Source organism: Podarcis liolepis (genome assembly GCF_965112155.1).
Source record: "Podarcis liolepis genome assembly, chromosome: 14".
NCBI lineage: Eukaryota > Metazoa > Chordata > Lepidosauria > Squamata > Lacertidae > Podarcis > Podarcis liolepis.
In genome coordinates, this window is record NC_139569.1 from 24,636,695 (window position 1) to 24,664,320 (window position 27,626).

General features: G+C 47.8%; 2 protein-coding genes across 6 annotated transcripts in view; one reads left to right on the forward strand and one right to left on the reverse strand.

Moving 5' to 3' along the window:
- The window catches only part of ZDHHC4 (zDHHC palmitoyltransferase 4), a 34,239-nt gene extending 24,004 nt beyond the window's left edge, over positions 1 to 10,235 (reverse strand). Inside the window, exon 1 of the mRNA XM_083473996.1 lies at positions 10,202 to 10,235. Within this exon, the coding sequence (XP_083330122.1) occupies positions 10,202 to 10,228 (27 nt within the window). The 5' untranslated portion in view covers positions 10,229 to 10,235. The remainder of the gene's footprint in view (positions 1 to 10,201) is intronic.
- Positions 1 to 27,626, forward strand: part of GRID2IP (Grid2 interacting protein) — a 61,242-nt gene that overhangs the window by 6,470 nt on the left and 27,146 nt on the right. For 3 of the 5 annotated variants that reach the window (XM_083473952.1, XM_083473951.1, XM_083473950.1), the window contains 5 exons: positions 6,025 to 6,179; positions 21,563 to 21,817; positions 23,775 to 23,860; positions 24,129 to 24,198; positions 24,554 to 24,648. In XM_083473952.1, coding sequence (XP_083330078.1) covers positions 6,025 to 6,179; positions 21,563 to 21,817; positions 23,775 to 23,860; positions 24,129 to 24,198; positions 24,554 to 24,648 — 661 coding nt within the window. Of the gene's footprint in view, positions 1 to 6,024; positions 6,180 to 9,175; positions 9,900 to 21,159; positions 21,818 to 23,774; positions 23,861 to 24,128; positions 24,199 to 24,553; positions 24,649 to 27,626 lie in introns of those variants that run through there. The other 2 variants (XM_083473953.1, XR_014518884.1) reach the window with 2 other exon arrangements.

Below are 27,626 nucleotides of genomic sequence, written 5' to 3' on the forward strand. Positions count from 1 at the left end.
TGAAGGGCCACATTTGGCCTGAAGACTGGAAGGCCTCCACCTGATCACAAACTAATGATTTATAAACTCCAAGGGGTATCCCCAACCTCAGTCACCTTCAGAGTAGTCCCACTGAATCAATCATCACTTAAGACCCACTGATTTCAGTGGGTCTGCTCTGAGTAACAGAAGAGCCATCTAGTGACTGATCAATTAAAACCCTGTTTCTCCAATTTAGATTCCTCCCCCCCCCGATGGTAAAGGATGCCTCTGAGCATGAGCAAAGTGCTGTCTTCATTGGGGTAAGCACAAAAAACTCCCTGCTCAGAGAACAGAATCTAATAATACAAAAAGAGATTGTGAAGAGCTCCAAAAGGACCTCTCCAAACTTAGTGAGTGGTAAAATGGCAACGGCAATCCAATATAAACAAGTGTAAAGTGATGCATGCTGGGGCAAAAAAATCTTAATTTCATGCTCATGGGGTCTGAACTGGTGTGACTGGCCAAGAACACGACCTTTGTGGATAGTTCGATGAAGATGTCAACCTTTTGTGCAGCAGCTGTGAGAAAGGCAAATTCCATGCAAGGAATCACTAGGAAAGAAATTGGAAATAAAGCTGGCAATATCATAATGCTGTTACACAAATCTATGGTGCAACTGCATTTGAAATACTGTGTATAGTTTCTTGTCACTTCATCTCAAAAAGGATATTGTGGAGTTGGAAAAGGTTCAGAGAAGGGCAATCAAAATGACTCCCCTATGAAGAAAGGTTGCAGCATTTGGGACTTTATAGTTGGGGGGGGGGAAAGATGAGTCAGAGGTGACATGATAAATTATTCTAAAATGATGCATGGCACTAGACTTCATGGACATCCAACTTCTTCACACAGCACAGAGTTAAACTGTGGAACTCGCTGCCACAGGAGAAAGTGATGACCATCAACTTGGATGACTTCAACAAAGGATTAGAGAAATTCATGGGGGTTTAGACTATAGCCTCTATGGTCAGAGGGAGCAATGCCTCTGAATCCCAGTTGCTGGAATTCAGGGGAGAGTTGCTCTTGTGCTCAGATCTTTGTTGGCTTCCCACTGGCCCATCTGGTTGGCTCCTGTGAGAACAGGGTGCAAGACTAGATGGGCCACTGGCCTGATCTAACTGGCTTTTCTTATGTTCTTATGTGTTGCCAAAGTGAATATGGGGACAGGATTTGCCTCTGGATTCTGCTGCAAAATCTGGTCCTGTGTTTGTCTCTGATGTATATCCTGTTGTTTATGCTATGGATTTGAAGGCTGTGACTGTGAGCAAGACTGTTACTGCAGCCCACTGCCTATGGGAAAGTTTCATTGTCAAGAATGGGCAGTAGATTAAGAATATAGGAAACTGCCTCATATTGGGTCAGACCATTGGCCCATGTAGCCTAGTATTGTCTACACTGACCAGCAGCAGCACTCCAGGGTTTCACACTGCTCTACCACTGAGCTCCCTTCTCTGTCTTCCAAAGAATTCTGCTTTCCCCATCATGAGAGATGGAAAGGGATGCAAAGCAGCTTCCTTGAAGAGACCCCTTTCTTGCTGTCACTGCTCCAGATGTAGTAACCTTGAAATGTCTGGTGCCTCATTAGGACTTCCATCCTGGTCACATGATGGTGCCTTGAAACTGCTGGGTACCTTGTGGTTTCTGGATGTAGGTTACAAAAAGCCTGTGATAATTGGCTTTGGAGAGCATCAAAGTGGGACGAGCACCAGGGGGGATGTGAACAGCTCCCTCTCTTCTGCTTATGCATCTCACTCCAGCTCCCATTACCATGCCGACATTGGGGATGGATTGTTGCAGGGGTGGAGAAACCTATCCTGTTCTGCTGTGTCCCAGGGGAATACAGGGGAAATGGGGGAATAGGACCAGAGACTAGGGCAAGGCAGATCAGGACCTTGGACAGTTCTGGTGATTCAAGAGCATAAGGACCTGGGAGAGCTCCTAGTGAGTCAGGGAAGAATCATAGAATCATAGAGTTGGAAGAGACCACAAGGGCCATCGAGTCCAACCCCCTGCCAAGCAGGAAACACCATCAGAGCACTCCTGACATATGGTTGTCAAGCCTCTGCTTAAAGACCTCCAAAGTAGGAGACTCCACCACACTCCTTGGCAGCAAATTCCACTGTCGAACAGCTCTTACTGTCAGGAAGTTCTTCCTAATGTTTAGGTGGAATCTTCTTTCTTGTAGTTTGGATCCATTGCTCCGTGTCTGCTTCTCTGGAGCAGCAGAAAACAACCTTTCTCCCTCCTCTATGTGACATCCTTTTATATATTTGAACATGGCTATCATATCACCCCTTAACCTCCTCTTCTCCAGGCCAAACATGCCCAGCTCCCTTAGCCGTTCCTCATAAGGCATCGTTTTCAGGCCTTTGACCATTTTGGTTGCCCTCCTCTGGACACGTTCCAGTTTGTCAGTGTCCTTCTTGAACTGTGGTGCCCAGAACTGGACACAGTACTCCAGGTGAGGTCTGACCAGAGCAGAATACAGTGGCACTATTACTTCCCTTGATCTACTTCCCTTGAAGAGGTTGTCTCAGCAAAGGCTTGGAATCATCTGATGCCTTCAAAAGGCTATAAAGCCTTGACCTTCCAGTGATTTTGCCTTCCCCCCCCCCCACGGAGTACTGTTTGCAATATGTCAATGTTATGTAGCTTATTCTGCAGTTGTATGTAGTTGTAGAGCAGGGAGGTTGCAGAGAATCTGACTCTGAGTATGATGGGAGAGCCACCACACCAGGCATAGGCCCTCCAGATGTTTTGGGACTACAATCCCCATCATCCCAAACCACTGGTCCTGTTAGCTAGGGATCATGGGAGTTGTAGTCCCAAAACATCTGGGGGGCCGAGTTTGCCTGTGCCTGCACCACATCCTCAGGCCAGGGCAGTGTAGCAGGCAGTGCTGAGGGCTACTCCTCAAGTGGGGTGACGTGCATTATTTGAACCAGAGTCCTCCTCAAATTAACACTGGGACCTTGAGGACAGGGTCATGACACAACCTACCGCTCTTTTGAAAGTATGTCTGTAGTAGGTCAAATGAGGGGTGTACAGCTGCATTTGTACATCACCCTGAAATGCAGCTTAACATGTTAAGAATGAGCCGCTGCAAACATGTATTGCGTGTGCTTCCATATTACCCCATCCTTCTGATGAGGGTGAGAGGAGGAGTTCAGAAGCTTTTGCTTTGACTTTCCACCAGCCACAGTTTAGTGTGTTGCCCAAACCCTAAACTGTGGTTCATGTTAAGTATGGTTTGTTCATATGGCTTGTTTGTTCTTCATATCAATCAGGCTTCTTTAAACAAACCATACTTTCTTTTGTAAATGTCTGAAGGAAATGGAGTGAAGCAAACTTAAGACTAGAGATATTAGAAACCAAAACGGATAGATTTGTCCATTCCTGAACCTGGCTCATTCTTGTCACCATAGCTTGGTGTGATGTCCAAACTGGGACAGTGTCTGAAAGTACCCACACAGAGTGTTTGGGGGCAGTTGGGCTCTGCTCAGGCCAGAGTGCGCTGGCGATGAGAGGTGCTTTCCTTCCCTCTGTTCCTCCTGCGCTTCAAGACCCACCCAGATGTGGGCAGGCTTTAGTGCAAAGGACAGAGTGCCAGAGGGGCTGGTGCTCCCTGGCTTCACCTCTGCCCATCTTGCAGAAAAGGGCGAAGGGGAGTCTGAGCTCCCACCCTGCTGTGGATCAGAGCTGGGTGGTCAGATGCAGTTTGCTGATACTTGGCTGCATTTTAACTCTCACTTTGGTAAAGTGCCCTGGCAACTGGTTGTGTGCGGAGGAGGAGCATCTCTCAATTTCGGTTTCTCATTTTTTCAATTTTGTGTTCAGTTCTCCACATTTCCACACCACATATGCATATAATCCTTTCGAAAACTCATCAGCATTTAGTGCTGTTTTCTCCTAATATACGCATCTGGGCATGCAACATTGCCCGATATGATGCATTTTCCTGTTATTTTCATTAACGTATGCATTTGTATGCACATTGTAAATGCAGTTTTGCACGTTACTTGACTGGAGAACTGCATTGCAAAATTCAGAAAAGTATGCATTTCCAAGGATGGGTTTGCATACGGTTTTGGAAAAGGTGATTTAGGCAAGTCTGCCTTTGAATGTGACCTGAGTTGAATTTCTCGTTCCTTTCCCATTGAATGTTGGTGTAAAAACCAGATAGAGATACTTAATAAAACTTGAGCTGGGCTTTGTAGCTGTCACTTTAACTGCCATTTGATCTGCAGCAGTGAGCAGGTTGGGTTCTGTTTCATCTGGAGATTTCTCTCTCTCTCTTTCTGGATAGTATTAACAAAACTCTCCTACATAGATTAATTGAAGATAATCAAGGCACATGTAGAAATATTGCTCACATACAAATAAGCTGTTCTATGGCACTGAATGTAGATGATTATAAACTTTTTATGAAGTTCTCTGTGGAGCTCTGTAAGGATGGGTTCACCCTTCTTCTTGGGTTTGCCATAACTAGACTGCCCCTAGAAGGAAGGGAGGTTTCTTCCCACTCTGGCCAGAGCCAATAGAAAGGAGGTATTTGCCCGCTCTCTGACAGAGCCAATAGAAAGTAGGCTATTTCTGTGCCTACATTTCCCAACCTGCCTTGGGGTCTAAAAAGGGGGAAAGGTGCAATCTTTTCTTAAAGGGGCAGCATTGTTATTCCTTTTACCTAATACTAATACAGTGGTACCTCGGGTTACAGACGCTTCAGGTTACACCCAGAAATAGTACCTCGGGTTAAGAACTTTGCTTCAGGATGAGAACAGAAATCGTGCTCCGGCGGTGCAGCAGCAGCAGCAGGAGGCCCCATTAGCTAAAGTGGTGCTTCAGGTTAAGAACAGTTTCAGGTTAAGAACGGACCTCCAGAATGAATTAAGTACTTAACCCGAGGTACCATTGTACACAGATTTGCTATTACTATATAACTGAACCCTGTGGGGGCAGAATAGGCTCCATACCAGGAAAGGTTCCACTAGCTCTCTAAAAGGGACCCAACAAGAGGGATGAGAGAGGTCAGCTTGCACCTTCTGTTAAAGCAAAAGAAGGGAGTCCTTTTCAGCCTGAGGGCCCCATGCCTCTGTGGGCAAACTTCCGGGCTGGCATTTGCCAATGGTGGGTGGAGCCAGAGGCCACAGTGGGTGGAGCAACCCTTCCTTTTGCACATGCTCATTGCATGTTGTCCCAGCCATACAAATACCAAATATATATCTATCCATCCTCTATTCAGGCACTCAAAAGACATGACTGTAATTCAGGAGCACATTCTAGCCTCTGATGAGAGTGCAGAACAGGGGAAATGAGGAGTAGAGTTTGGGGAGATGTCCTGGCCCGGGGAAGGTGATAACGATCTGCAATTATTGTAGACTAAAAAAGGGCACACCTGGTACTGGAGTCGGGATCATGTGGGGTGCGCATTGTGGAGTTTTGTTTTTAAAATGCTTTGAGGGTTCTCTGCTGCCCTCTTCTGGTGAGCACCAGAATTTGCCCACCATATTGCAGCCATCATTGGAGCAGACCCCTCGCTATGCAGTTGACCCAAGGGTGACCTTATAAACTTTTTATTCTCAGCCTGAAAAAAACAGATTGGGTGGTCAAAAGCCCAATACCCCATCTCCCCATAATGGGCTGGGATTGCCTTTCTGCTTTCTCTCCCTTTTTAACTTGGAGCCTCTATAGCAAAGCATTCTAGGCCTGTCATAGTCACCCTGACAGGTCCTGTTTTGTCCATAGAGGATAACACTAGCAATAAAGACTCCAGGTACCTAAAACAAGAATGCAGAGGAAAGGAATTTGCTACCTTGAAAAGTTTGTTGTTTCTAGGTCTGGAGGCCTTTTGGAGGTGGTGGGTGGAATGTTTATCTCTCTATTTTTGTGTAAAAAACACCACAGTTTCATTTTTCCAAAAACAACAGCAAAGTGGTTTACGATCTCACATAACAAATTTAAATTGCAACCTCCACCATTCCCCCCTTTGCTCTGTCCTTTGTGCAGGTGCAAGAGATCCTGGGTGACCAACCAGAGGTGAAAGAGAAGATGTTCACCATCTTAAAGCAATATGCAGCTGAGAGGAAGGTTGATTACTTAGCTTACGCCCTCCCCATGATCCTCACCAAGGACTCGCACCACCTCCTTATAGACAATATCAGGTACTGTGTTTTGGACACCTTTTCTATGCTATCCTCCCTGCCCTTGTTGATAACCTTCATGCAGCATAGGCATGTGAGATGAGTGGCACAAAGGGCTCTGAGTGCCCCAGCACACCTGATTTCTTCAATGGCTATCCCTGATGGCTGTGCTGTACCTCAAACCAGTGGCGGAGCTTCATTCGGAGAGCAGGAGGGGCGGGGCTGGCGCACGTCCTGGGGGCGGGGCACGCCACCACCAGGTCCGTGGCGCCCAGGGCGGGCGAGGGAGCAGCCGCCATGGCACCCTATCGGGATCACGCTGCCAGGGGCGGTGCACTCCCCCCGCACCCCTCTTCCTCCGCCAGTGCCTCCAATGTCAGAGGCAGTGATGCTTCTGAATGCCAGATGCTGGAAACTGGTTGCATTTTGTGCTTGGGTACATGACCCAGACAAACATTGGCTCCCTCGGCCAGTAAAGCGAGATGAGCACCGCAACCCCAGAGTCGTTCGCGACTTAACTGTCAGGGGTCCTTTACCTTTTTATTGCTTGGGAACTTTTCACAGGCATCTGGTTGGGCACTGTGAGAAAAGGATGCTGGACTTGATGGTTTGATCCAGCTGCAGGGCTCATCTTATCTTCCTGCTGGCCTGCTCAGTGGCGTAGCGTGGGGGGTGCAGGGGGGGCCGGCCGCACCGGGCGCAACATCTGGGGGGGCGCTCGCTCGCACTCGCAGCTCTCTGCCCCCTGCTAAAATCCATGGGTTAGGGGGCGCAAATTACTTGTCTTGCCCCGGGTGCTGACAACCCACGCTACGCCACTGGGCCTGCTTTGCCCCTGTTATCCTCTTCCATCTCTTCCTGCCTGCCAGGATGGGTGAATCTGCCAATTCCAGGATCTCTCAGTTTCTCTGTTTTCCAGTTTTCAGCTCAGTCTGCCACTTTCTTGCGCCAGCTTACATTTTTTTTTAGATAAAGGAAGTCCCCATAGAATTTTGAGGGTGCTTTTCTCCTGAACATACAAATTTCTGCATGGAATTTTGCCTAATGTGGACATTTTTGCAAGGAATTTCCCCTAACATCACACATTTTTGCATGTCCAATTCACCAGTATATATGAATCTTTTGCCCACACATACTTGCCCACACCGTTTGGTTGGAGAACTGCATCGCTGAATTCAGAGCAAATGCAAAGGTCAAAAGGATCACTGTATTTCAGTTCACATATTAGGTGTGTTGGCATTAAATGGTGAACCAAACCAAATTTCTTCCCGATTCCTACCTGCGTACTCTGCACGTAAGCACTCCCACCCCTCTCTTTGGGACTGTGGGATGATGGCATTTGGACTGGTTAATTCTATTATTTTTAAAGTTGCAATTATTCAGTTAAGCCCAGATAACATTGCTGGGGGTGGGAAACAGAGAACAGAATGTGGCAGGTTTGAGATGCCGTAATATCCAGGATTGTGCTCAAGAGACTGGGAAGAATGTTGGCAAATGGAATCAGGTTTGTCTTAAGCTCAGGCTGTGTGGTTAGTTGGCATCCCACTATGCCTAACCCTTTGTGAGTTTTTCTCCTGGATATTGCAATTTCTCCTGGTTCCACAGATTACAAACAGGAGTTGGGAAAACAGGGCCAGATGGAGGCCTGATTGCTTAATGACCAGGAGCTCCCAAGGTCTCTAATCCCTGCTATGAGCCTCACGTGCAGACAGTGCCCCACTGCGGAATAATCCCCGGGGATACGAGAGGGGAAGACATAGTGCAGGCTGGGAAGGCGACTTCATCTGGGCAACATTCTCCTCTCCATTAGTCTAAGCTAGCAACACTGAAATCTAGAATCCTAGAAGGGAACCAAAGGTCCCATCAACCCCCTGCAATGCAGGAATCGCAGCTCAGGAAGCTCTGGCAGATGACCATCTAACCTCTGCTTAAAAACCTCCAGTGAAGGAGAGTCCACCACCTTCTCAGGGAGTCCATTCCACTGTCGACCAGCTCTTACCATCAGAAAAGTCTTCCTAATGTTTAATTGGAATCTCCTTCCTGGTCATTTGGTTTGGGTTCTACCCTCTGGAGCGGCAGAAAACAAACATGCTCCATCTTTTCATATTTGAAGGTGACTATCACATCGCCTCTAAGCCTTCTCTTCTCCAGGCTAAACGGACCCAACTCCCTCAACTGTAGATCAGCAGCCTTTGTTTCCAGATCCTTGATCGTCTTGGGCACCCTCCTCTGCACATATCCCAGCTTGTCAACATCCTTCTTAAACTGCGGTGCTCAGAAATGGGCTTTATATTTCCAACTGAAAATCTGGCTTCTTTCTAACATCCTCTATCCATCTTGATTTTTAAAAAAAGAATTTCTAGGTTTCTGGGCAGTTTCTAATAAAGTCCATACTCAGGTACTTTGTGGGTCAGAGAATCTTGTTGCCTCTTGCTTTGTGAGAGTGCCAATGCCATAATTTTACCTTCTTTGACACATTATTAATATCATTTATCTATTTACAATATTTTTCTCTTGCTGTTCATCCGGAAACAACTCCCAAAGCGGCTTACAAAAGTCAATGATAAGACAGTCCCCTGCCCTCATGTGTAGAAACTAAAAGACACAACACAAAAGGAAAAATGGATTGGGAGGGTGGGGGGGTTGGAAAACAGAAAACTGCAATTATCTTTACTATGTTGCTTTTTTATTTAAAAAGTACTGCTTTAAAAGCTTTAGAGCTCTCAGAAATGCCCTATGAGGTGGGCCTCTGTGGCCCCATTACCCATATGGGAAAACTGAGTCGAAAAGAGAGCGAGCAAGAGAGAGAACCTTGCTCAAGGTCAGACAATGAGACCGTGGCAGAGACTTTGCTGCTATTGTTCTCTCTTGGAACCTTCCAGGGCTGAGCACTGACACCACGCAGAGTGGATTCCAGGGTTGGGCTCTGATATCATGCTCAGCTCTGCCACTTGTGCTGTGGGATTGAGACAACTTTCCTGCTGCTTTTGCTTTGGGGGAGGGAGAGTGCCTGTGTGTGTGTGTGTGTTAATGCATGTGTGGTGTGAGATAGTTAATAATTCCCCATCTCCCTCCATGCGCACCCTTGACTGCGGCCGTAGTCTCCCATGCCCAGCAATGCATCTCTGACATTCCAAGGAGAGACAAGAACCTTCTGTAGCTGCCTGACTGGATCTTCCTTCATTGCTGATTTCCACCACCAAGGGGAGCAGGGTGGGAGAACTGCTACTCTTCCGGACAGCCTCTTGTGTTATATACAGTACACTACCCTCCTCTTTCGCAGGAGTGATTGATATCTTCCTTGCATAGCATTTTGCTTGTAGCATCCTCCCTGACTCCCTACATCCGACACATGCTAAATCCTCTGGCTGGATCAACGACCCCCTGCATCTGCCCCCCCCCACATTCTCCACTAGACTCGTCCCCCCCTCCCCTTTAATCATTATTATTTGTTTGCTTATTTATTTGTTTTATTCTTTTTTTCTGGCTCCCATGGATTTCCAACCTATTTATCCAGAATTAAGCTCTATCTGATTTTAATTTGCTGACATTTTCTTTATCCGTTTGGCTGGGGCGGGGAGGCGAGGGGCTGAGCACGTGCTTCTCCTGTTTGTGTGTCTCTCCAACCCCCCCCCCCAACACTGCCATATGGTTTGCACACACTGGAAAAGTGCACATTTTTAGTCTCCCGTTCAAGGATGCGAGAGAAGAACGACAGAATCGGAAGATGAGCTGTCTTGGGTAAGTGGCAAATTGGTCTTTTCTTGGACTCAGAAGGCTCTGTGTGTGTGTGTGTGTGTGTGTGTGTGTGTGTGTGTGAGAGAGAGAGAGAGAGAGAGAGAGAGAATGCCTTTATGATTTTTTACTCAAACCACTTAATTCTGCAATGAATTGTAGCACACTGCATCTGCAAAGGTTTGCTGGCATCCTCTAGGAGCAAGGAGAAAAGGAAGCAAAGAAAACAACGGGCTTTTGCAGATGTGACCCGGTTAAAGAGGGAGAGGGAGAGAGAGAGAGAGACAAACTTTTTATTTTAGACTTACAATTCTGCTGCAGTCCGGTAGACACATGAGAGTCCTCCCGTCCAAAGCGTTTCATGACAAAAAGGGATTTCCGGGCTCTCGTTACCAGGGAAACGGTGGCCTGGACACCATGGGGTTACTGTCACACACCAAGGTCAGCGGGGGTGACCAGATGTTGTGGCAAGATGGGGCAGTTAAGGGCTGCTGGTGGGTAATCTTGATGATGGAGACTGCTGATGCTCAAAGCTAGAGATGACTTTGGACTGCTATTAAATCTGCAGGGGGGTTGCAGAGAAGCTGGGTGCTACACTTTTTGGGAAAGGGTTCTTTTAAAATAGTGATTCTGGACCCGTGATCCTAAAGCTTCTTGGTCCCCCACTAATGTGGGAATAGGTTCTTTCTGGGTGCATGCATTACACTGGCACAGCTCACATAGACCAACAGTCCATCTAGCTTAGTGTTGTCTACACTGACTCGCAGCAGTGGTTCTCCAGGGTTTCAGGCAAGGACTTCCACCCCCCCCCAGCTGTATCTATAGATGCCACTGGAGATTGAACCCTGGAAACTTCTGCATGCAAAGCAGATGCTCTACCACTGATCTAGACACATTGCAGTCAGACACCCAATCCCCTCTGTTACTACAATCTGAAGAGGCAGGGAGTAAAGGCAAAATATTTGAACCAGCTCAGGCTGATATGGGTGGAGAAATTCAGTTCTTCTCAGTTTGCATTGTAGTGTGAACCTTACCTGATTTTCAGTTGGGGAACCAACATGCAGATAGAAACACATCTATTGGTTGATATTTGGATTGCAAAAGCTGGGTTCTCCCCCCCCCCCACAAAAAATGCATAAGAAAATTTATACGTTGGGGGGAAAGTGTGCGTATATGTGAAAATAACGTACCAAAAATCCACTAAATGAGTTTGCAAAAATGTGCAAATTACATGCAAAATGTATATATTTAGGAGAAACATGTCCTGTAATGTTGATGAATTCTGATGAGGACTTTTTAAAATCACACTCGTGAAGAAAAGTGGCAAGCTGGAAAAATAAGAAACCTTGGAAAAACTGAAATGGGCAGATAAGGGTAGAGGTGTGCAAGCTTTCAGTCTTCAAAGAATTCTTCCCTTGGTGGAATGGAAAGTGAACTCACTAGAGTCAGCTTGGTGAGTTCCAAGCTACTGGAAAACATTTGCACTTTTTTGCACTTTTAAGGCTAGCTTTGCAAGCAGCCTGCTATCAATTCAGGTTTTCCAGCTTTTGCCATTATCAGACCTAGCAAGGCAACTGTTTTCCAGTCACTTGTGAAACTCACCAGTGCTCTGTGTGTACTTGAAAGACTGCTACATCCCCAATGAAGAATTATGTGAAACTCAAACGCTTGCGTTCTCTTTTACCTACTTTGGCCAGTCCTCTATAAATATAACAGTCAGTCTTGCCTATTTTGGGTCACCATTTCAGGGTGAGCATGACAAGCACAGTATGCTGCAAAATCAGTAATTAGTTCACTGAAGTATTTGCAATTTTTTTGGTGAGTTTGTCAGACAGCCAAACTGCTTTGCTTATAGTCACAGCATTACAGAGATTTATAGCATGGGGAATGGGCATAGGTCTGGGGTGAAGATTCTGCATTCGGGGATGTTGCTAGGGGCCTAAAAGATTTGGGGCATGGGACCAGAGATGCATATTTGTATGAAATCTGCCCATCCCAGTTCATATGAACAGATGTGGATCTAGAATGCCACAGAAGGTAAATTAACCGATTTCCCCTTCAGATAAATTCCAAATCAATCCTTTATTTAATTTGCAGCCCAGCCCAGAATACCTCACCCCAATTCCTCTTTCATTTGTATACCCCCATTAATTTCCCCAAAGATCCTGCTGCAAATAGGTCAGTGGCGGGGTGCCTGATTTGCCTATAGAAGGTCCCAAGTTCAATCCCTGATGGCATCTCTAAGTAGGGCTGGGAATGTCCTTTGCCTGAAACTCTGGAGAGCTGCTGCCAGTCAGTGTAGGTAATACTGAGCTAGATGGATCAATGGTTCGGCTTGGTACATGGCAGCCTCTGAGGTTTGCAGATCAGTTCAGTTCCCCTCCAAGTACCACTGTTCATTACCCTCCCAAATCATCTCTAAATTAGGTCATCTTAAATTATTCCCTCAAATTAATACCTTACCTAGTGACTCAGATCACTCCTGCTGCTCATCCCCCTCCCCCCAAATGTATTTCTTACCCAGAAACGTGCAGGGCACAGTAAAAGATTCAGGCCTCTACTTAATTTGCTCCCCAAAAGTCTTGGGGTTTATCTGTAGCATCTCTGATTGAGGAAACATCCCCAGTAGCTGATCTGGATATGAATGAGGCTGCTTCTTATCTTCATAAAGTATAAGGATCTGAGCCAGCAGTCAGTCTTTATGGGCTGCCATGAATTGAAGGGAAAGGGTCCTGCAATGCAGAAAAGGGTTATTGGGTTGTCCTTGTCCCTGAGCTCTTCTCTTCTTGCAATTGGAATGGGTTTGAGGGACAGTGTGGTATTTCTCTGCCTGCTGTTGCTTTAGATCAGCCTTCACCAACTTTGTGCCTTCCAAGTTGCTGGCTGGGGCTGGTGAGAGCTGTAGTACAGAACATCTGAAGGGCACCAGGTCAGCCTAAGCTGTACCTCCTGGACTTTCCATTTTGGTTTTTCATTCATTTCATTTCATATATATTGCATTTATATCCCACCTTCTTCCTCCCAAGAGCTCAAGCTGGTATATGTGGTGTCCCCCCCCATTTAATCCCCACAACAGCCCTCTGAGGCAGATGAGGTCGCCCAGTAAGCCTCATGGCCAAGTGGGGATTCGAACCTTGGTCTCCTAGGTCCTAGCCTGACTCTAACCGCTACACCACACTGGACTGCACACACACTATGGACTCAAAATCTGGTCTTCAAACTAATAACCTCAAATGGGTCCTTCTGGTTTGTATCTCCACTGTTTCCTTACCCTTGCTTGACATGGTTGGATGTATAAAACCCAGCTTCTTCTCAGCAGAATTGTGGTTTTATACAACAACAACTCAGGGTACCGACTCCGACTTCCAAAATTGGTACTGATGTCGAGCAATTCTTTCAGTACCTGGAAAGGTAAACCTCAGTTAAGGGACCAGAAGGAACCCTTGCACTGCAGTTTCACACAACAAACCACAATGGTTTTGGACTGTGGTTTCAGCATCCAATAGATTTTCTTTAAAAAGTTCTTTTTGGCTACACTTAATTTAAGAGTATCTGTATTCATCTCCCAAGAGACCTTTCATAATGAGTTATATGTTTAAGCTTCCCTTTTCCAAAAGGCTCTTCAAGCGGATTTTATTGCTTTCGCATATTCCCTTTCTGCAATGCAGTATGATGAAGGCTTTGATTTGCCACTATTACTTTGGTTGCTTTTCCAACAGTGGCTAGCAAGGGCAGCAGGTCGCATATTTTAGACAGCCTCCTCTTTTGTCGAGCTACTTTCTTTCCCTCTTGCCTGGAGGTTGCAGGGGAACATGTGTTTCTAGAACTGAGCTGCATTGTGTCTCTGGCAAAGATTAAATCTCTTCCCATCAGGGACACCATACTCCACTACAGAAGAAAACGCTGTAGAGTTTGTTTTAGCAGTAGCTGAAAAACAATCAATTTATTCTCCTTCTTCTGTGCTTGGATGTTTTGTTTTAGCAGAAACTGCTAAAAATGTGACAGTATTAAAATGTTGCACCCATCAGTGAGGCTTGCTGGATAAATAACCCTAACCCATAAAACAAATGGGATTTGGGTAAGCCTCTCTGCATAGGCCTGGCAAGGGGCAATAGTCTCAAGTCCTGAGTCATGACTGGGAACCAGAGCCAGCTCTGTCATTAGGCAGAGGGAGGCAGGTGCCTGGGGAGGCTGATGCTGGACAGAGCTTTGCTTGCTGTGCAATCCCTGGAGGATGCTGTTGAAGTACGGATTCAGGGGCCAATCCACTTCATTTCTGTACATGGGCTGTCTGAAGGGGGTGGGTGGGGCATTTTGTCCTGCACTTCAGTCAGCAAGAACCACCTCAGACCAGCCTTCCAATGCATTTCTTCCCCAGGACTCTTCACTGCTTGCTGGTCTGGTGCTAGAGTTCATAGCGGAAGGTAGGAGTTTCAGGACCAAGGAGAGCTAAGGGAGCCACTTGCTCCAACAAGGGCTGAGAGCAGACTGAGCCCTTTCCATCTCTCCCAGGCAATCTGATTCCACGTGGATAATTTTGGATTCTTATAGGGCCAACCTGCTGGCCTGAAGACTCCTTCATTCTGAGCCCCTCCTGCCACCCACCTGGAGCACTCCCTGCTCAGCTGAACCAGTGAAGTACTGTGGGAGCCATTTGGTTTCTCAGACCTGGGGGGAAGTGCCCTGAGCATCCAGCCTCATGCCCTGTTGACATGGGAGGATCTTATGGGGACTCTTGTTTGTCAGACTAACCACACTGAGGCTGTACAGTGGTGCCCCACAAGACGAATGCCTCGCAAGACGAAAAACTCGCTAGACGAAAGAGTTTTCCGTTTTTTGAGTCGTTCCGCAAGACGAATTTCCCTATGGGCTCGCTTCGCAAGACGAAATGTCTTGCGAGTTCTTGCGAGTTTGTTTCCTTTTTCTTAAAGCTGCTAAGCCGCTAAGCTGTTAATAGCCGCTAAGCCGCTAATAGCCGCTAAGCCACTAATAGCCGTGCTTTGCAAGATGAAAAAACCGCAAGACGAAGAGACTTGCGGAACGGATTAATTTCGTCTTGCGAGGCACCACTGTAGTGCCAGCTGCTGGAAACCACAGGAGGGGAGAATGCTCTTGTGTTCGGGTATTCCTTGTGGGCTTCTCATTATGGCAGTGGTTTCCAACCAGTGTGCCGTGGCACCCTAAGGTGCCTTGAATGATGGTCAGGGGTGCTGCAGGCAATACTGGTATCTATCCCTCTTTACTTCCCTCCCTCCTCTGATGCCCTCTCACATCTCTGCCTCACAAAGGCTTGCATAGCTGTTTGTTGCAACACTGAATACAAGCTCCACAGGCAAATAGTGCCTCTGGGGCTTGCCAGGGGGTGCTGGTTGCCAGGAGCTGAGGCGGCCTTGGCGTAAGCAAGCAAGTGGGCGAAGGAGCCCATCCAACCAGACCGCCAGCCCTTGCTTTTGAGAATGGACAGACAGGTGGGAGCCAAAACAATAAAACAATGAACAGGGTGGTGATGCAATTACTATTGCAATCAACACAAGATAATATCACCAAGGCAACTATCTGTAAACAAACAATAAATGTCCATTAAAATGTCAAAAGTAGTTCCTCCCCAAAAATAGGTTTTATCTTGAACAATTGCAAACACAGTAATAAAGAGTCCACTTTTCTTTGCATTCATCAAGAGAGATGACGCTTTTGTCAACCCAGTGTCCTTTAGATGTTTTGGACTCTAGGTTGTACCTCTGTGATTAGGCTGGCTGAGGCTGATGGGATTTGTAGCATAAAATATTTGGAGGGCACCAGGTTGTGGAAAGCTGCTCTAGCTGCTGCAGAAGACTTGAGCAAGCTAAGGAAGGGCTTTTGCAGTTTTGTAAAAAAAAGAATTTTTTTTTTGTTATGTGTGTGTGTCAGATCATAGGAGCCACTGTTTGATCCACAGAGCTTCTTTCCTCCATTTGCATCAGCACTGCGGGGAGCCAAAATCTGATCCATTATTTCAAAGTCTGCTAGAATTGGAAAACTCAGAACTGACAGCAAGTCAACCAATGCGATTGACTGGGCTTTGAAGATTGCAAATGTCAGCTGAGCCCCCACTTTGGAGTGAGGAGAGTTTGCTCCCAGAGCTTGGGGAGAAGGAGGAGCTTTACACTCCCAACTATCAAAACAAGGCCTGATCAGTCTCTCCTGAGGAGCATCACTCTTCCTTTGGAACTCCCCTTCAGGGCCAGCCCAAGAGATTGCCTTACCCTCCATCCCTTTGAGGGCCAACTTTAAAAAGCTGCATCTCTTGGACACCAGCTCCTCTACTCATCCCTCTCCCTAAATTCTGCCTGCACCTGAAGCACCCTGCTCCCCCCTGCTGCATGGTAGGACCGGCCGGCTCTGTCCCCTTTGAAGAAATTTTGCATTGGCTTTGGCAAGGAGTGTGCAGTGGCCCACATGGCATGTGGCCAGAAGGTCCCCTGGGGACAGTGCCAGCCAGAAAGTGACAAGGTTGAGCTAGAGCAAAAAGCTTGCTGTTTTCACTTTGCAAAAGACCCTTGCATTGCAGGGGTGGGGGTGGAATAGATGATCCACTGGGTCCCTTCCAGCTCTAGGATCCTATGAAAGCCTGCTTAGAAGATAGGAGTTGGGGACAGAAGGTTCCTTGCTAGCCCTTTGTGCTTTGCCTCTTCAGTGCCATCTCTTCCCATCCCTCTTGGCTGTTCCTCTGGCAGAGTCACCCTTCGGAAGAGGAGGAAGGACAAAAGCCACTTGATCAGTGTGTATTACATTCCCCAAGCAGGGAAGGCAGGATCTTCTCTGGTTACCAAAAGGTGCATTGCAGCAGGTCCCACCCCTCTCCGATGCATCCCAGCCGACTGTGGAGTCCACCAAGCTGTCAGTCTAGTGATAGCACCCCAGGGACTGAGTTTCTGCCTATTAATAGGGAAGGTCACCCAAATACCTGGCAGAGCATCGGAGGCCTCTCTCCTCTCTCCTCCCTTCCCCTCTTCTGGCTTCCTGCCCTGGGCCATGTGAAGCGATGGCAAGCCAGGCAGATGGCAGCAGGGGGTATGCACGGAGGGGATTAATGCAGACAGGAGGTTGCCCTACTAAACCCGTCATAAAAAGCTGTAGTGATAGTGGGGGAGGGGGGAGCATGGAGCTGTCATCTGTTGCCAGCCAAAAACATTTCCCAGAGTTGTCACAACAATATCAAAGGCTACTCCTGGGGAGTGATGTAAAAAAACAATAATTTCCACCCTGTCCTATGTTTTTGTTCCAATGCAGTTCAGTTTCTGCCAAATTCCATGTTATTCCTATCACTGCTCACTACTTAATGGTGAGTTATGTAACTATTTATGCAACCTACGTTCATTTCAGTGCAAAGGAAACTTCAAAACAGAACAATCAATTTTGCATGTGAGCTGCTGTGGTGTAATGTTTAGAGTGTTGTACCAGGACCTGGGAGACCAGGGTTCAAATCCCAACTCAGACATGAAGCTCACTGAGTGACCTTGGGCCAGTCCCTGCCTCTCAGCCTGACCTATCTCACAGGGTTGTTGTGGGGATTAAATGATGATGGGGAGGGGGGGGGAAGAGACCTATGTACACCACCTTAAGCTCCTTGGAGAAAAGGTGGGGTATAAATGCAATCAATGAGATGCAATGCTTTGAATGCAGACTTAAAAAGAAGCCACCACCCAAAACAATGTGCGCTAAGACCAATTGTATTCACTTGACCAATTTCTGTTCTGCCCTCAATGGCGTCTGCTGGCAGTGCTGGGCATGTTCCCTGCCTGAAACCTTAGAGAGCCGTTTCCAGTTAAAATAGATAACACTGAGCTTGATAAACTAGTGGTCTGACTCTGGAAGGCAGCTTCTTGCATTCCTACAGGAAGGGTTGCAGCTCATTGGTAGAGCATCTGCTATGCATGCAGAAGGCCTCAGATTCCAGGACCAGCGTCTCTGGATAGGACTGCGGAATGTCCTCATCTGAAGCCCACAGGGAGCCTCTGCCAGTCAGTGTAGGCAATACCGAGCTAGATGGACCAATTTGGCCACATTTGCACCATGCATTTAAAGCATTGATATCACTTTAAACAGCCCTGGCTTCTCCCAAAGAATCCTGGGAAGTGTAGTGTTCTGAGACTTGTTAGGAGAACCTCACAGGGGTACAGTTCCTAGAGTGATTTAGCAATCAGTGCCTCTTCCCAGGGAACTCTGAGAGCCGAAGCTCTGTAAGGGGAATAAGGGCCTTCCAACAACTCTCAGCAAACTCTTTGCAAACTACAGTTCCCAGAATTCTTTGGGGGAAGGCATGACTATTCAAAGTGGTATGATATGGCTTTCAATGTATGGCGTGAAGGCGACCATAGTCTAACTTGGTGTAAGGCGGATTCCTGTGTTTGTGAAGAGCGATGCTGCCTCTACCATGCCATTCTCTGCTCTTAAAAAAATCCCTTTCCCCACTCCAGCCTTCTGATGCTCTCTACACAGTCCTTGGAGCCTTTCCCAGCAGGAGACATGGGCCTCAAGGATCTCAGGATGCATCAGAGATATTGGCAAGATTGGCCGCCAGGCCAAGTCCAGCAATTTGCGGCAGCTATAACTGGGTAAATTGGTCCTTAGTTTCAAGCTAACGCAGTCCCCTGAGGCTATGGCATTTCATCCCTCCTCCCATCCCTCCCAATCTGGCAGCCTGGCTGGGTTTATACGCTATAAACCGAGAGTAATCCAGTGCGATGTATTTAATCTACCCGGAGATGTGTCTTCCTGTGGAGCTGATAGGTCCAAGGTGCACTTTAGCTGCTTTTGCAATGATAACCCACTCATCCCTCTCCTGTCCACCAGCTCTCACTGAGTTGTCAACAGGTGACCCAGAATGAAGAAAAATGAAGAGCCACATCAGGCAGGAGGTTTGGGGACTGGTAGATGACAGATCAAAGTCTACCAGGAGGGTCTTCTGCACAGTCCCCGTTGACATGGATGTGAGTGTCTCTTTGACTCAGCCCATTTATTCGGCTATTTAAACCTCCCCAGCAGCTGAAACAAGTTCAAGGGGTTGTTATCCAAGGCCAGGCCCTGAGCAGCTGCCTGCCCTTCCCTCTTGTGCAAAAACGTAACTGCACGATACCTGTGCAGAATGATCAAAGGGCTAGGACTAGTCCCAAGATGAGGAAAGGTTGCAGCCTCTGGGGCTTCCTAGTTTAGAAAAAAGGCAAGAAAATAGAGACATGGTAGAGGTGCATGGTGCAGAGAAAGCAGATAGAAATATCCCACCCTCCGCTACTTCTCTCTGATTTTGTGCCATTCTGGGCCCATCACTTGACTACAAATCAGGAGAGGGCTGGGCCGGCCCTCCCTTGAGGCAAGGTGGAGCAATTGCCTCTGGGCAGCAGCCTCGAGGCCATTGGGAGTGGCAGCAGATCTAGGCCCACAAGCAGCGCACTGGTCACCATTCCCCTCCTCCTTCTCCTCCCCTCCTCCCCTCTGCTGCCTCCCATCCACAACCCTCCTCCCCGGCCACCGGCCTTATTTTCATTCAATTTCCTTTTTGCCTCAGTGGGAGAGGGATTCAAGTGAGAGACTGTATAGTTAAACTGTGGTACTCACTGCCACAGGAAGCAGTGATGGGACTCACATGGAGGGCTTTCAAGGTGGATCAGACAAATTCATGGAGGAAAAGGTTATTGGCGTCTACCTGGGCGCTGCTTGTGGGTTTCTCAGAAGAGGCATCAAGTTGGCCACTATCAGAACAGGATGCTGGACTGAATGACAGGCTCATCTTAAGTTTTCAAACCCAGGGAAATATATCACTGGTCCGTGCCCTGAGCAACACACTTTGTACCGGTAGGGTGGAGGAAGGGGCCGCAAGATCCAGCAGCCCCCCGGGGCAGGCCTTCTGTCCAGCTAAGCCTAGCAACAAAATCAATCGGCTGCATACATACAATTCCTTCCAAGCATATTTTTTTTCCCACCTGAAATTATTCTGGGCACTGTTAAGGGCAGCCAGGAGTGGTAACTCTGCGAAGGGTGAACTATTAGTACGTGTTGCCTTCTCTAGAATAGCTGCTGTTCCCGCTGCTGCTGTTAATACTTTTGCTGTGTGAAGTTTCTCCCCCTGATCACAGGATGTAATTTGAGGCCAATTAATTGGTGCTTTTGGGAGCCCTCTTCCTCAGAGAAGCTGCAGTGGCGTCACCTCCATGGGAAACAGGCAGCTCTGTGAAAGAGGCAGGAGAAGGGGGAGAGGGAGGGGAGGCTGCCTGCCTGGGCTTCAGGCACTGGAGACAGAAGGGAAAGGCAGGGAGAACCAAGAAGGCTAGAGGAGGAGAAAGGTGCAAGGCCTTCTCATCTCTGGAGCAAGAAGGGGAAAGGGGAGGACGGTGGTGACCCCCCTCAGGCAAAGCCATTTGCGATGCAAAGAACGCCTGTGGTGAGAAGAACTTGCCTAGCCATTAGGCAGGGTGGGGCTGGTGCCTCAAGTGGCAGGAGCCCCTCAGGCGGTCTGCCAGCTGGTGCCCCACATGCCCTGCAACCTCTGCCACATGTGGAGGGGGGGATAGCCCAATTGCATACAAAGCAGTCAGTGAAAAATATTGTAGGACTGGGGTTAGGTGGATGCCTTAGAATTGTAGAGTTGAAGGGACCATGAGGGTCATCTAGTCCAACCCGCTGCAGTGCAGGAATCTTTTGCCCAATGTGTGCTCTTGGGGTCCCTTCAACAGCCCTGTGATTACCTCCCCCCCCCACCAAGTGGGGAATAGGCCCCGTCGGAGTGTTAATCGTAGGGTTGCTGAGCTGGAAAGGACTCCAAGGGTCATGTAGTCCACCCCTGCATCCTTTCATCCTATGCTCATCTTGTATATTGGCATAAATTAAACCTTATCTCACAGCAATGCCATCAGTCTTCCACTGAGTCCACCTCTGCACACACACCTTTAGCCTCAGGTGAGGTCCATCTCAACCTGTATGCCCCTGCAGAGGTCATGGGAAATTAAAACCCACGCTCGATTCCACCTGGCAGCGACTTTGTTCCAATATGTTGGGCATCCTGGTAGCTGCCGAGTAGCCCTGCCAAAAGACCAAAGCGTCCTCAGCTGCTCTGCCTGCGTGGGTAGGCTTGGCGTGGGCGTTTGCGTTCCTGAATGCCAAGCGCAGCAAAGATGCCTTCAGCAGGGTGGGATGCGGGGCTGGTGAGCTCATTGTGATTTTGCTGTCAGACCGTAGTGAAGAGAAAACACCATCTGTGAGTTGAGCTTTAAAAATACTCTACACTTTGGGGCTGGCTTGCAAACGGCAAGCGTGTCACCCGTGTGCAGATTTCACCTGCCAGATCCGACTCACTTCCTATGTTGGGAGAATAAAAGGGTAGCTGGTGATACACCAGCCAGCCAAAGGCACCAAATTGCAAGCGGCACATGGCTGTAGTGAGCTCAGAAGCTCGTTCCTCTCTTTGCAAGGTGTTTAGATCCAGCATTCAGGAGGACGAGATGTGCATCTGATTCCGATAATAACAGGACGCAGCAGCTGAGGATCAGAGGACTCTGCTTCACCTCCCTCTGTGCTCTTATAAATGCTGGGTTTTCTTCTGCCGCGATGGGTTTGTAAGGCTCTGGATTCCTGGAACCTGCCCTGCCCTTTCTCTGCCACTTTTCCTAACTCTTCTCCCTTGCCATGTTCTCCAGGATCTTCATCCCCAGGAAACACCGACAGCGCTTCGACGAGGTGGTCTCCCAGAGCCTCATCAGCAAACTGTGCCATGCCAAGAGCAAGCACTCTGCCAGTCGGCTGAGGCGCAGCCGCAGCGAGGACCACCACGAGCGCCTCCTGGTCTCCACGCGGGCCAGCTCAGTGCCGAGGAGCCACGAGGAGAACGGCAAAAGCTTGAGGAAGGCGACTTCCCTCATTGCCAGCAATGTGGGCTCAGGGGCTGCTCGCAGGTAACTCCCCCTTCCCACAGACCTTTGGAACTCACTGCGGGTGTTTGCATTACAGTATAGATCTGTAAATCTATAGAATGAAGGAAGAAGCCATCCCCACAGAATCACAAGGACTGCAAAACAAACCCCTGTGTGATTCTTCTTAAGTGTTTTGTTTTATGTATGGGCTTATTTAGCACAGGAGCGTAGTCAATGGAGTGCCCGCCAGACTCCCTAGCCAATGGCCATGTGCGCTGGAGCTGATGGGAGTTGTAGTCTCATAGGATAGCTCTGTTTGTTAGGGGGTGGTGCTGATAATGCCAAGGTTGCAGGTTTGATCCCCGTATGGGGCACCTGCATATTCCTGCATTGTAGGGGGTTAGACTAGATGATCCTCAGGTTCCCTTCTATGATTCTAACAACTGGAGGGCCCCACATTGGCTACCTTTGAATTAACAGGTGCACAGGCCTCTCTCCAGTACAAGGCTGCCAGCAGTTGATCTAGAATTGTAGAGACACCTAGATTCTTTTCACATGCACTGCTGTCAAGCCAGGTGTCCCCCACCCTGCATGTGTTCCTGCCTAATTGCAGAACCTTACCTTTGTCCTTGTCGGAATTCATGTCGTTAGTTTCGTCCCAGTTCTCCAACCTGTTAAGGTCACCTTGAATCCTGATTCTATCTGCTGTTGTTTCACCTGCGGTTAAATAGAAATGTCGTAAACAAACAAAGAAGCTCTGGCTTTGAAATAACAATCTGTCACATTTCCCTAAGCTTCCCCATGCTCTTGATGCTGATGCTGTGGGGTGTGCATAGGGAACATGCCACATCGACCTTCCTTTGTACAGCAAGCCATCAATAGTGGGGACAACAACCATGGCAACAAGCAGAGGAGACCATCTCTATGTCTCTCTCCTTCAGCCATCCAGTATATCATTATCTGACGCAGGACCTTGCTTGAGAATTACTAACCATGCTAGGAACTGCGACCCTGACGTCCAAGTTCAAGGTGCACTGAGGGTGCGCGAGCCTCTTCCTCATAGAGCTGGGGAAGGCCGCCACTAGCCACAGTCAGAGGTAGTAATGGCAGAACTGGGAAGAATTGCATGCCAATGATGGTGATAGATCAGGGGTAGGCAAACTAAGGCCCGGGGGCCGGGGGCCGCCCAATCGCCTTCTCAATCCGGCCCGCGGACAGTCTGGGGATCAGGGTGTTTTTACATGAGTAGAATGTGCGCTTTTATTTAAAATGCATCTCTGGGTTATTTGTGGGGCATAGGAATTCGTTCACCCCCCCCCAATATAGTCCAACCCACCACATGATCTGAGGGATAGTGGACTGGCCCCCTGCTGAAAAAGGTTGCTGACCCCTGTCAGATAGACGGTTGTTGAAGGAGGCAGGGGAGGCGAGATCTCCTAGGCTGGGGGAAGGTGAGAGCTGGGAAGGTACAACCTTTTCTGTATGGGACAAAAGTTTTAAGATATACCTGTGAGAGAGGACTTTAATTTCTTTTCATTTCTCGGTTCTTTCTTTTCTTCTTTTGGCTAGGTTAGTTAATTTGTTTTATTGTGTTATGAAAAGTCTTAATAACATTTTATTATTTTAAAAAGGGGGCGGGGAGAGGAGACTCATATTCATAAGGAAAGGGAGGTGGGGCTGGAGAATAGAAGTCAGAAAAAGGCTTCTTCTTCCCTGGAGTTTCTGAAGCTCTTGCCCCAGTGCCAACCAACATAAGGACCAATGGCGGAGGAAGAGGAGTGCGGGGGGAGCACACTGCCCCTGGCAGCACGATCCTGGTAGGGTGCCATCGCGGCTGCCCCCTGCCTGTGCTGGGCACCATGCTTCTGCAGGTGGCATGACCCGCCCCCAGGACATGTGCCAGCCCCGCCCCTGCCTGCTGTCCGCCCCCCCCCCCCCGGTGCTGGAGCATGAAGCTCTGCCACTGATAAGGACTAGTAACTTGCTTGTTTCCCCCCAGGACTGTTCGTGTCTACAAAGGCAGCAGGAGCTTTGGGTTTACATTGCGAGGACATGCCCCCGTGTGGATAGAGTCCGTCTTGCCTGGTAAGGAGAACTAAGGTGTCCTGTAGAATACCACTGATGGTTTCATTTCCAGAAATGGCACTTGCAGGTTAACTCCAAGTTCTCTGTGTGTTTTTCATTTCTCTGACCAAACTTTAAGCCCATAAATGCAACCAGGGAAGAGAAAGGTGTGTGGTTGGTGTGGGTGTTGTATCTTCAGGAAACTCTGCTTTTGAGGCAGGGGATCATCTGCCCAGTCCTGAATGACTGATCAATTTGTGCTCTCTCTCCCTCTGCCCCCCATCTCTAGGGAGCCCAGCTGACAAAGCATCCTTGAGAGCTGGGGACAGGATCTTGTTCCTAAACGGCCTGGATATGAGGTGAAGGAGCTGCTCCTTTGTGTCTACCCATGATCACCCCTGGGGCTCTAGAATGCCTGCACCCAGGGAGGCTGAAATTCCCCTCTGGAATCCCATGCATCCCAAGAAGGAGATGCATTATCCTGCTTCAGCCTTTGTTGACCTGGTGGGTGGTCTCCAGATGCTCTGGCTGTGCTGGCAGAGGCTGATGGGAACTGTGGTCCAAAGTGTCTGGAGGGCACCAGGTCGATGAACGCTGTCCTACTTTGAGCAAACCTGCTCAGCGCAGTACCCACCTGCCCTTCCTCGAAGGGCTTTTCTTGTGCGGCTGTGGCTCTCCTTGAAATGTCACAAGAGTCTTTCTCTCGCTCTGCAGAAACTGCTCCCATGAGAAGGTTGTGTCCATGCTCCAGGGCAGTGGGGCAATGCCCACCTTGGTGGTTGAAGAAGGCATCGTGAGCTTTTCCAGTGGTAAGAACACAGATGGGTCAAGGAGAAGATTTGGTCCCAGGGTTGGAATGGGAGGGGAGCACATTCTACTTTCTTCTCAGCCTCTGCATGAGGCGAGATGCCACCTCTCACCTGCAGCTTGCAGGACTCCCAAGGTAGCAACCCTGGAAATGATGGGTTGTGTCAACCAAGTTCTTCTTACAATAGACCTACTGAAAGTAATGAACCTTACTTGATCATGTCCCTTAATTTCAGTGCTTCTGCTTTGAGTAGGCACAGCATTGAATACAGTCATGCATTTCTAAGAGTCTAAGTCAAGGTGCTCACAAAACTAGGTGGCAAAGAGAAGATCAGCCTGGGGAAGACTGCAGCTCAGCGGCAGAATACTTGCTTTGCATTCAGAAGGTCCCTGGTTCAGTCCCTGGCATCTCCAGATGGGGCTGGGAGAGACCCCTGCCTGAAACTCTGGACAGCCGCTGCCAGTTAGTGTAGACAACATTGAGCTCAATGGGCTGATCCTGGTCTGGCTCTGTATAAGGCAGCTTCCTATGTTCCTGCAACTGAGTCAGGGGGCTTAAAAGTTGCCAAGTTAGGGCCCCTTCACATTTTTACTATTCCTGATGTGGCAATTTTTGTTGTTTCCTTATTTATGAGAAACCTCATGTTGCTTATAAGCAACACAGCATTCTGTGTGTTGGGGTTGGAGGGAGCATGCAGGTTACAATGGCCTTAAGAACCTGGGATACCTCAGGAAGAAGAGTTTGGATTTGATATCCCGCTTTATCACTACCCTGAGGAGTCTCAAAGCAGCTAACATTCTCCTTTTCCCTTCCTCCCCCACAACAAACACTCTGTGAGGTGAGTGGGGCTGAGAGACTTCAAAGAAGTGTGACTGGCCCAAGGTCACCCAGCAGCTGCATGTGGAGGAGCAGAGACGCGAACCCGGTTCACCAGATTACGAGTCTATCGCTCTTAACCACTACACCACACTGGCTCTCAAGGACCCCCTGACCCCCTGTTTCCCTACCTGGTCATTTAGGTCTTCAGGGCTGTCTGTCAGTGGCAGTGTTCGAAACTCCCATTGTTCAAGGTGCATTTTGTGACAGGGAATTTCATTAGCGTGAGCAATTTCTGAGCTCTGGGTGCAGTACTGCACCTAAGATTTCAGATTAAAACTGCAGAGAGGAAGGAAAGGAGGACCTTTTTCTGCCTCCCCACTTCCAGCTACTCTCTGAAGTCTGGAGAAGAGACCCTCTTAAGAATATTAGGGGGGTGGGCAGGGGAAGGACTAGACCATGTGAAAAATGAACATAATATTTTAGCTGCAGTTCATTCATTTTCAGCTTCGTACTGTATTCTTATAAAAGAAAGGTACACCTAGACATTCTGTTGTTGCACCCATAACCTAAGTTTAAGGGGCCATTTAGCTCCTAGCTTTCATATCTTAGTTTCCAACCCTGGTCGGTGGTCCCTTGTGACTTAGATGCGAGGCTTATATTCACCAGCAGCTGCACACTCAGTATTGTGGGCCCAGTTTTAGGAAAGTCCCTTCTGGTTGAGGTCAAACAAGCCTCTTTCCCCCATTGAACATCCAGTTTCTATTAAAGAGTTAAAAAATAAATAATCCAGCAGGCATTTCAACTGATGTTTGATTTTATAATTTCAACTTATTTCCATTTATTGTCATTCTTTATTTCATAAAATCTATACACTGCTTAATTGGGGGGGGGGACCTTCAAAGCGATTCACAAAAAGATAAAATAATGCAATTATCAATAAGAAGAATGGATGACAATAAGACTTTTGAAAAGCTAAAATAAACCGAGAACTGATTCTCAGCATTTGAGTAGGCTTGCCTAAGCAAAAACGTTTTTAGTAGGTGCTGAAAAGTGTACTGCGAAGGCACCTGCCTGATATTGATTTTTATTTTTAAATATTGTTATCTCCACAAACCGCTTAGAGCAGGCATGGCCAAACTTGGCCCTCCAGCTGTTTTGGGGCTACAACTCCCACCATCCCTAGCTAACAGGACCAATGGTCAGGGATGATGGGAACTGTAGTCCCAAAACAGCTGGAGGGCCAAGTTTGGCTATGCCTGGCTTAGAGACTGTCGTAGTTAAGAGGTTTAGTATTTAGTTAATTTGTTTCAATAAAATAAAATAAAATAAAATAAAATAAAATAAAATAAAATAAAATAAAATAAAATAAAATAAAATAAAATAAAATAAAATAAAATAAAGTTACCTGATAGGGCTTGAAAAGAGAATGTGGCTGTTTCAAAGGATGGACACAAGCGATGACATGCTATCAGTACCCTGAGTGATCTCTGTGTTGGGGAAAGTTAATATTTGGAGCCACCAAAGATTTGCAAGAGGTTTCAGCTGGGTTTTTGTTTTGTTTGCTTGGGATGGAGTCATGTGCTTTGAGAGGGAGGTACTGGGAAGCCCTGCCACTTTAAAAGACAGGTTCAGAACAGTGATTACACCAGGGTGGTGAGGACTGGGCATGGTTCATGTCAGCTAAACTTCCAGGGTGAATGCTAACTCTGATTTATCACGGTGGGGGTTCTTTCCGGACCACATCCCTTCAAACACAGGAAGGTTTAACAACCTGCTACATAGCTTTTGGACAGGAGCAGTTTGTAGCTTGTGATTTTGCAAAATAGGCGGTTGTCTGCTTTAGGGAGGTAACGGAAGTCAACATCCGCTCCTTTGGCACAGCAGAAACAAATCGCAAGAAACTTCATAGAGCTGCCAGGTGGATATGGGGAGAGTATTGCTTGAATTCTTAAACACGGTCCAAATCCTATGCCATCCATGAGCATTAAGGCTGCAGCCCTAAGCACACTTACTAGTGAGTAAGCCCCTGAATGGGATGGACTCATGAGTAAACTCATGCACATCACGGTGGAAGTGGCGCTGTCATTTGTATGACTCCTGTATATGGGAAGTTTAGAGAGATAAGTCACTTTGCTGGGTCTGGGGAAAGGCCGTAGCCCA